This window comes from Cavia porcellus, unplaced genomic scaffold (assembly GCF_034190915.1).
Source record: "Cavia porcellus strain 051 isolate PalLab524CR breed Dunkin Hartley unplaced genomic scaffold, mCavPor4.1 scaffold_31, whole genome shotgun sequence".
In the NCBI taxonomy this organism is placed as follows: Eukaryota; Metazoa; Chordata; class Mammalia; order Rodentia; family Caviidae; genus Cavia; species Cavia porcellus.
The window spans coordinates 27,143,154-27,153,137 of NW_026947514.1; the positions used below are offsets into that span (position 1 = coordinate 27,143,154).

Sequence of the window (9,984 nt, forward strand, 5' to 3'; positions counted from 1 at the left end):
CTGGACATAAAGTACAAGGGTAGGCCTTTATATATCTTTTATTCTATAAGCCTTTATAGAAATAAATACAGGGGCTGGGGATTTAGCTCAGCGGCATAAGCGCCTGCCTTGCAAGCAGGCAGTCGTGAGTTCGATCCCCGGTACCGATAAAAAACGAAAATGACTAAATAAATAAATAAATACATACATATACTTGCAACAGAAACAATGCAAGGATCATTTTACAGGAATAATCTCTGCTTCTTTCTCATATCCTTCCCAGCAAAATCATTTTTGCTGCTAATCTTATTTTCTAAAAACTTCTACAAGAGAGTGCTAAAAGTACAGAGGGGAGGAAAAAAATGGCCTATTTAAAAGTAGGGTCCCCTTTTGCACTTACCTTCTCAGGCCTAGTAGGGGCCTTTCCAAGCGATTACACCAGTTGTTTATGAAACTTCCTTCAAAGAGACTGAGCTGTATTTGGTCTCCCCAGGCATAGCACAGCCAAGTTACCACTTCTCTTGGCTGAGCATCTTGCTAAAGCTCAAAGTGAAAACAAGCTAAAACTCAAATTTCATTTGGTTTGTCATGTTCAGAAACATTGATAAAAGAACAATTTAGAGGCATGGATGTATTTTAGACACATTCATTCAAGTAAGATCCCTGGGACCTCCAGGGAAGTATTACTCATGATAGTGGCAGGGCAGAGTAATTCATACTCAGGACTCTAAAACATGGGCCTTCCTGCTGCAAATGATTACTGCTTCAGTGATTAACTGTGGAAATAAACTTGCTGATCATTAAACCTCACAAAGTCATGCACATTAGGGAGAAAAGCTACAGTGTCGTCTCTGCTACCTTCTATGTAGTTATGAAGAGTGATCAATCAATGACCAAAAGCAAATGTTGACCAGAAGGTACTGTGTTGAATGGAAAAAAAAGAAATATTTTCTTGGCCTGTCCACTTTTTCTTAATTGATTAAACATTAATGGCTTTCATTTTGGCAGATTCATACATGCACACAACATACTTCATTTTCATTGTACACACTTTGAAATGACATTATTGCCATGGGATTTTTTTCCCATTGCTTAATTTTTTGAACTTTAAAATTTATGTTTGCTAGCACTAAGGTTCTTGGATAAAGTAATATAAGATACAGACATTTACAAGCAACATTATTTGTCATCCCTCACCCCATCCGGGAAGAGAATAGATAGAAAACAGTTCTTACATCTTCCCAAAAGCCAAGTCAAGCTAAATTTAAAAGACTAATAGAATAACCAGTCTAAACATGAGGAGATCAAAGAAACGCAAAGGCAATGACTATTTCCTCAGCAACTTAAGAATGAATTACTATGTCTTTATGTCTTAGAAACACTCCCTAAACACAGCATTTGTTCTCTGGAAAGCCCTGACCTGTAACCCTAATATCATCCTTGGATCTCAAATCCAAGTTTGAGGCCTGTGGAGCCAGGCACATAAAGCAAGTTTCAGGCCCCACCTGCTATAGGCTCTGAGTGAAGGGCCAGTGATTCTGGACCCCTCCTAGCCTATCTGTACGTGTTGCTGGTTCAGTGTTTCCAGAACCTCCAGCTTTTCAAAGAGATGCTCCATAAGCCATAAATATGAATGTCAGATCAGTAATGCTGTCCCAGCCAATAAAATATGGGAGAAAAGCTGTCCACAGGCTGTCATTTGGTAACTTTGACCGTGTACTGCTTTTAACACCAAGTATGGAACTTAGTGTCTTCCTCATTAACCTTGACTGGGGGATGGACATACTTGGTTAAACATCCAGTGCCTCTGTGCGCTTTCCTCAAGGACTCATTCAGTTTTTACTTTTAAGTCCCTCAAACCCATTGAGGGCCTACCTCGTGCTAGGCACTAATCTACACAGAAACTTAAAAAGATCTGGTCCCTTTTCCTTCAGAGTTTTCTTCAAAATAGAATTTAACTCTGTTATAATCAACAGGGACATGTGACACAGTAACGTCTTAGCTTGCTTTGAGGATACATCTGCTGCCTCATTTAAAAAGTCATTGAACCAACATGATTTGAAAGAATGCTAGTAGTGTCTTCCTTTTCAACATATGAAACCCATTAGAAAAGAACAAGATGTCTAATACGTTTTCCCCCATCCTTGCCCTGTAAAGTACATAAAGATGTTGCCTTTATTACACGGTATACCGCAGGGAAAGTTCAGGATATGTGAGTGCCTTCACGTGGTATACTTTTATTGACATTTGGTCAGAACCATGCCTCATGGGGGCCAAGGACAGACTTTCATTAATAATGCCTTAGAGCAAAATCATATTATGTTTTATAAGAATTACCATCTGGGTGACCACAGTCCTCTGACCCCAACTCATTCCAATACTCCCTATTTCTTGCAAGAGCATGAAGGGTTAACAGAAACAATGGGCACATGTGGTGAGCAGAAAAATAAATACAGGCGCTTCACTAGCACAAACCGCAGTCAGGCGTGTGAGAAAGAGCTTTAATGTAGCCTGCTCACTACTCAGTGTCTTCACCCATCCGTTCTTGGGGTCTGCAATGAGAAACACCAGCCGAGGTTGTAGTTTAGTGGGAAGCTGGGCTTCCTTCCGCGTCCTGCTGCTTAGCAATAGTTTTCTCCTCCCCAATTTTAGCAGAGCTGTGTGATGTAAAAGTTTTGGGAGGTTTCTTCTCTGCTTTATATCAAAGTATTCTTGTCCTATTTATTGCTGCAGAGAAGCAGACGCTTCTAAACTATTTGAGGAGGTTTCTGCTATTGCCTACTCAACTGTTGTGCTTTCTTGGAGGTGGTGGACGGTTTCTGATGGTCTTACACTTGGGAATATGTCGCTCAGCTACCTTGGGAGCAAAGTGACGGCTACAGTGAGAACACTGGACATAGTCTGGGTTTTCTGCAGGTAGGATGGGAGGCAAGTCTGAGGGATTTCCACCTTTGGCGATGACCTGCTGGACCTCTCGTGCCTGACGGAGCGTACGGATGAAAGATTCATGCTTCTGTCTCCAGTTGCTCTTCTGAGGAGGTTCGGCCTGTAATGTAAAAGGAAGAATAATCACTCAGTGTGTCCTTCCTGAGTCTCCATCAGAATGACAGAAGGAAATAAAGGACAGTAATCCACACGGTCAAAGAGAACAGGAAAGGAGCCACAGTGGTAACTGACTAGCCAGAGTCCACTGAAGGCCAACCATTCTCCTAGCAGAACCTCAGAAAGGGTCAGTGATTAGAAGTAGCAGGCTGTTGAAACCAGGGAGATACAGCACTAAAAATAAGCTGGCTTCTCTAACTTGTATATCCACAAGTCCCATCTTCTCAGGAGAACAGGAACCTAACTCTCTGGAGAAACTGAACTGGATGGTTTCAACTCAGGGAATCCAGACAGGGTAGGAAACAGCAAATCTTGAAGGTGTAAGTGGGGAGTAAGTGCCAGTATACATAGCAAATTGTGAACTATCAACCTTCTGGTATCCTCTTAGGAAAGAGAAGGACCCTCTAGATGCACCAATCAGCCTAGAGATAAGCCGTCAGACACTAACCTTGAGAATCCCAATTACAGTGTTCACTGTGTGACAACCTTAATATGAAAGAGTGTAGTCAACAAGCTTTACTTAAGCTTGAACATGAAAGGAAGCCACTGATCACCAGGTATTTAACAAAAACTCTTTAACTAGAAAAAGACCCCCAAAAAGGTGTACAAACAAGGAACAGCAACAAGATGAAAACTTACTATTTTTTATCACAGAAGACTGAACGCAGGGACTCATGCATGCAACATTCAGGCTCTGCCACTAAACTATGACTTGAGATCTTTTTATTTTGAAACAGGGTCTCAAATTGCCCAGACTGGGCTCAAGTTTGCAATCCTTCTCTCTTAGCCTGCCCAGATAATGGGGATTATAGGCATATACCACAATGCCCAGCCGTTTTTTTCTAACAGAAAACATAATTATCAACAAAATGAATATTAGAAGAGACTATGTCCATAAACTGAGTACACTATGAAAAGAAACAACAAAAGAATCAAATAAATTATAAATTAAAACTTTTTGATAGCTAAAAGTAAAAAACAAAATAGAAATGTTGCAAAATGATGTTAAGAAAATTCCTGGGGGAAAAAGAAAATGGAAAGTAGAAAACATTAGAAAATTAGGAAGGCAATACTGAAGTCCAACATGTCACCAGGAGGCACCCAAAAAGAACAGAGACATCACAAGGGAAATGTTATTTAAAATATCACATTCCTCACATCAAAGGCCATAAATCTTAAGACTGGAATGGCTCTCCAGGTATTGAGCACAATCATTATAAAATATGAGAATAAAGAGAGTCCTGTATGTATTCAGAAAAAAAACCAAACAGGTTTCACATAAGGAAATAGGAATCTAGATATTGATTTTTTAACAGTAAACACTGGACACTAAAAGTTAGTGGTGAATGCCTTAAAAGCTCTAGTAAATAATTTTCCACCTTGGATTCTAAATCTAGCCAAATTATCAAATAAGCTATTAGATATTTTCATTCATTTTCCTTAAATTAAAGATCATAGATCTTGAGCCTGAAATGGCTTGCCAAATATGCAGCACGGTCATTGTAAAATTGTTAAATATACTTCCTGTGTACATTTTTTAGTACAGTGAAGAGTGAAGCAAAAAAATATACAGGATTCTGGTAACAGGAGACAAGAGAATTCCCCAAGCAACAGGTCTGCACCAGACCTCAGAAATAGCCAGTCCAGACTGGGCAGGGAGAAGAAGAGGATAGATTTTCAAAAAACAAAAGCAAAAACAAAAAACACCAAATTGATGCATTATGAGAAGTATTTGAAAGCTTCATAAAAACATTAACAGATGTCTGGCATCAGATCACTTGGGGAAGAAATTAGAGATAGGTATGTAGGAAAACAAAGGATATGAAAATAAGTCAGTAACTTAAATATGTGTGGGCAGGGGCAAAATTTGTTCACTCATCATGAACAAAATTTACATAGGAATTAAAATCTGACCGCTGATTTAATCTAAAATGCGGGTTGAACTACAGTGGAGGACAGGGTGTAGGAAAGTTAAGGGGCGGGGCCAAGGATTTAGCTCAGCGGTATGAACGCCTGCCTGGCAAGTGCAAGATTGTGAGTTTGCGCGCTGGCATCAAAAAAAAAAAAAAAAAAAAAAAAAGAAGAAGAAGAAGAAGAAATTAAGGGGAGAGGACATGGGGGACGGCTTCAATCACAGTTCCATATAAATCACTGGATAATGTAGGAAATGAGCAAATCAAGAAAATAAAGTATTATTTGGGAATACAAAAATGCTTACCAAAAAAAGAAAAGGAACGAAGAAAGAAACTTAGGACTGTATGATTTTTTTTAATAATCTTTTTTTTTTTATCAGTACTGGGGATCGAACTCACGACCACCTGCTTGCAAGGCAGGCACTTATGCTGCTGAGCTAAATCCCCAGCCCAAACTATGTGATTTTTAAAAGGCATACAATATTACTTAAAATTAATTTTAAAACAATGAAAATAAAAAGACAAGTAGCTCTTGATAACTACAACAGTTATGATCAAAGGATTAGGAAGGATCCTCCTGAAACAGAAAGAAAGAAGGCCAGAGAGCTGGGATTAGAGATGGTATCCAGGAACCTTTAAAAGAATTCAGCTAGGGGAAGGTTCCTCAAGTGTATGAAAACATCTATATTTTAATATTTTCCCCTGGTGTTGGGGCTTCACCCAAGGTCTCCAGCATGCTAGGCAAATGCTCTACCCCTAAGTTATATATTTAGCCCCCAAATTCTTTATTTATATTGAAATTATATTCAATTAATGCATTTAAACACAAAGATGTGCGTAGTCCCTGCTCTTAAATGCTCCCAATGTACATAGTGGACAAGATACTCAAATCTGCTGGAAGTTACGTAAAGATTTTAAAAAATCATTTCTTCTTGTAAATAAATGACAATGGAAATACAAACAGTGAGCTTCTGAAGATACAGCACTCTAGAGTAAGACCTGGGACATTCCCAGGAGGAAATGTATCTCAGACCAGGTCCTTTCTGCCTCTCTGTCCTCAATAAGACTCATTTCCTCAAACTAGTTGGGTGTCTGATCTCAAAAACCCAAGTCTTTTGCTTCCCTGCCACTATATTTAGGAACTTTAAGAACCACAAGATTCTTTTAGGTTCTAGCCAAATATAAATTTCTGTGGTTGGACACAGGGAATCCCCAGTGGATTACTGGGTTGACCAAAAAGAAAACAGGAAAGCGCACTGACTGGCTATCCTGTTATTATATACCAGTGAAGCTGTTGACTCCTTGTTGGATGCTAGATTACCTCTGATCATGAAAGGGGCTTTCTTGTGGTGATCTCCCAGATTGTACTGAAAGAATTCCAACTGCAAAAGTACTGTACATCTCCTCACAACCATCACATCCATGTGAGCTTTTAAAGACCTCAGCAAATATACATGGAACAGTAAAGTCCTGATAGACAAGAAGTACCAACCAAGCAGAGGAAGGGTTGGAAAAAGAAATTAAACTGAGACACATTTTTATTTTTCTATATTAGAGCTAGATGAGATCTTTGAGATAATTCCCCAAATTTGATAACTTTATTCTCATTATGATTAATATTTTTCTTTAAATTTGTGACCCCCCAAATTGCAGGTTTAATGTGCTGTTATGTTTCTCTAACACACACTAAAACTAAAATAAAAAAGGTTGATACACAACAATTTGAGAAATTCTCATTTTATAAAATGAGGGTCATAATCTTGATAGTTATTCATGAGACAATCCTAACCAAGTATGTCCAAATATACCTATGAAGTTCTCCTGAACTTATTGTATAAATGTTTCAAAACTCTTAATAATTTGGTTTCTCTATGTGATGTTTTAAAAGAAAATAAAGAATCTTTTGCCCTGAAGCGTATCAAAATTGAGCTAAACATGAAAGAGTAGATATAGCTAAATGAGTGATAACAGACCCCAGGCTTGGGAGATGGCAGAGCGTATTGCAAAGAGCAAGTTCTCTTGCCAAACCAAAAAAAGAAATATTTTGTGCATAGCTTTTTCTTTAGATGTGTCATGTTCTTAAATTTATCAATTTTTTAAACATATACTACTTTTAAGTCAAGAGTATATATATATATATATATATACATATATATATATATATGTATATATATATATTCCTTTCCTTTTTTTTTTTTTTTAGCAGTTATCAAACTCAGAACTTCACAATTTCCAGGCAGGTGTGGTGCTACTGAACTAAAATCCCCAACAGGACATATTTTTTAAGTCTAGAGTTTGGAGTTAGTCCAACCAAGATTTACATGTTGGCCTTGTCATTTAAAGCTGTGACTTCATGAAAGTTACTTAACCTGCACAAGCCTTGATATATGAGTATGCATCTCGAAGTCTTAACTTTTGAATTGATAAAATGAGAGATAATGAAAGCCTCATAGAATGGTAAGTATCCCAGGAAAAGCTCCTGTCACAGTGACTGGCACACAGTAGTAATCAAGAAATGTTAAGTCTCACCTTCATCCCACATGGCACCTGAGTTTTCCCTATAGAAAACTGAAGAGGATGTGACAGGTCCCTACAGTGATCCCCATACAAAGTCAGATCCGTGTGGCATTTATTACCTTGACGGTGGCTGGCCCATTCCAGTTCAAGTACTGCTCTAGTTCGGTGCCCTTAGCCCGGGCCTTGGAGGAGTTAAACACTTTCCTCTTGGAAGCCTGCATCTTGCTGCAGATGGTGGAGTGTCTCTCCAGCCTGAGCAAAAGAAATGTGCGCCCACAGTGGCTGCACGTGCCCAGCTCTGGCTCTTCAGTGGAGCAGGTGGAACCTAAGGACTCTGGTGCTCTGGACAGGCTAGAACCTCTGGTGGATCCCTGCAAATTACTGCCTGCTTCTTCTGAAGGCTGAAAGAACTTCAGTGGCTCTGAGGCTTGGTCTCGGATCTTGTTATTGCTTGCCACTAGCCTTTCCTTTTTGAGCCTCTGGATTCCATAATCAGAGAGCTGGACTGGACTAGAATTTTCCTGAGGCTGTCCCCAAGTTTCATCCTCTCTTCTGTCTCTACTGAACACCTCTTCAGTCCCAAATTCTGGGGAAAAGACAGGCTCGTATATGGTGGTAGTGTTATTGCCTTTAGTTCTTCTGAGTTGTATCGTTCTCTGCAGCACTCGCTCCTTTTCTTTGGCCTGTGCCTTTTCCCTCTGTATCTTTCTGAGTTCCTCCTCTGTCTTCTTCAGCTTTTCCCTCAGGAGACTCTCTTTTCTTCGGATTTCCTCCTCTAAGCTCTCCCTTGCAGCTTCAAGTCTTTGGAGCTGCATCCGCTCAGTCCTGTGGAGGTCTGCCATGGCCTCCTCCTGCATGGAAGCCAGAATAGATAAATTCACCCAGTTTCTCAAACCCACGTTGCTGACTGAAAATTCTGTTGGCTCAGGGGGTCTTGTGTGGATATTCTGGTACCTGTCAGTGCCAGCTTCCCCAGTACTACAAGATTTCCGGTGAACCATGGGTTTCAAGGGATAGGCCCGGTCCACCCCAACTCGCTTCTTTGTAAAGGGGATTAAGTCTTGGTCATCTGCTTTGGGACACCCGGACTGAGAGCTTGGAGAGTACAAGAAGCTCTTTCCTTGGCCCTGGGAATTGCTTCCCAAGTTTCGCTGGTTTATTCCAGCACAGTGGGAATAAAAGTAGCTCCAGGCTCTTGTGCTGATGTTCCATTTGGGGTGAGTGTAGACGTTATCCAGTGCCTGCTCTTTCTTGCTCAAAGGCTTCTGGTGAAAAGTCTTCACGTGCCCCATTGAAGAGTGCTGGGAAGAGTCACCTTGTTCATAAGGGTCTTGCTTGGCTGAGTGGAGCCCTGGAGCTTTCATTTTATTATGTGGGAACATAACGCCCACAGGCAATTGAGGAGCCAACTGGAGACCAGCCATTCAGGGCTTGGCCTGAAGCCTAGGGGAGATTCAAACCAGATACATGTGAAGAATTTGTCTGAGGTTCACTCCTCCTTGCTAAAGTCAACTCTTTACATTTGCCTTACCCACATTTACCTTAAACTTTTCTAGGAACATTGGTGCTGCATATGTCAGAAGGTTCCTTCAGTATGCTGGGTAATGATTATGTGCAGATACTGTGGTAGGCCTTGAAGACAGGAAAACAAATGGGGTACAGGTGTTCTTGCCACCTAATTTTTCTTTGTACCAGTACTAGTCTCTACCATGCACACTTTTTTTTTTTTTTATCTTTTTTGAGACAAGGTTTCAACTATGCAGTTCAAGCTGGCCGTGAACTCACTTTGTAGCCCAAGCTGGCCTTGAATTTGCATCGATCCTCCTGCCTCAGCCTCCCAAGTCCTGGGATTACAAGTGTGAGCCACCACGCCCAGCCTTTTGCCACATATTTTTATGTAGCAGGTGAAAGAGCAATGGTCAGGTTTTAGAGGTAGGACTCAGAATAAGCAACTTCCCCTCGAAAGCCCCTAGTTTTCACCTGCAAACTGAAGGTTCCTTCTGAACCCAACCCCACCACTTCAACAGGTCAGAAAACCTGCGGCCCAGACGTAGGGCCTGCACAGAGCTTCCGAACTTGCTGGAACCTTCAGGGCGCTGAAGAGCAGTGCCCGCCAGGCTTTGAAGCAATACCTGGCTGTCAGACCCGCATACAAGAAGTCTCAGAGACACAGACCCAAAAAGGCTTGTCACCAGGCAGGTGGGGGCCACCAGATCTGGGCGCGGCTGGCCCTAGGTCCGGAACGCGGAGGTCATGTCCTGTCCCGGAGGGTCAGGGGGACCTCAGTTGGGGACTGTGCCTTTAGGGACAAGCCCTTCGGTGGATCGAGGTGTTGACTTCAAGACTCCCCGCCCTTTCGCGTACCTGAGGCTCTTGGAGACCGCTCCTGCTCAGGGGTAATCCCAACACCTAGCCTGCCTTACCTGACCCTCCCACCCTCCACAACACCGCAGCTCAACCGCTCTCGGTTGGC

The 9,984-nt window shown here is 41.2% G+C and overlaps 1 protein-coding gene across 2 annotated transcripts; it reads right to left on the minus strand.

The window, feature by feature from the left end:
* Window positions 1-22: 22 nt before the first annotated feature.
* Zc2hc1c (zinc finger C2HC-type containing 1C) lies at window positions 23-9,983 on the minus strand. 2 transcript variants are annotated; one of them, XM_013155136.3, is made up of 3 exons: window positions 9,876-9,983; window positions 7,631-8,954; window positions 23-3,025 (listed from the first exon to the last, which is right to left on the minus strand). In XM_013155136.3, exons 2-3 carry the CDS (start codon window positions 8,933-8,935, stop codon window positions 2,762-2,764), a joined length of 1,569 nt encoding a protein of 522 aa, XP_013010590.1. In that variant the 5' UTR covers window positions 8,936-8,954; window positions 9,876-9,983; the 3' UTR covers window positions 23-2,761. The 2 variants fall into 2 exon arrangements, with proteins under 2 accessions (XP_013010590.1, XP_003472475.1); XM_003472427.5 differs by lacking the exon at window positions 9,876-9,983 and adding an exon at window positions 9,053-9,303.
* Window position 9,984: the final 1 nt, after the last annotated feature.

Bases quoted from the DNA above. Each gene is read 5' to 3' on its own strand.
- Zc2hc1c (XM_013155136.3), bottom strand. From the start codon at position 8,935: ATGGCTGGTCTCCAGTTGGCTCCTCAATTGCCTGTGGGCGTTATGTTC. The intron at 3,026-7,630 runs GTAATAAATGCC...TTTACATTACAG, and splicing joins ATGGGCCAGCCACCGTCAAG to GCCGAACCTCCTCAGAAGAG.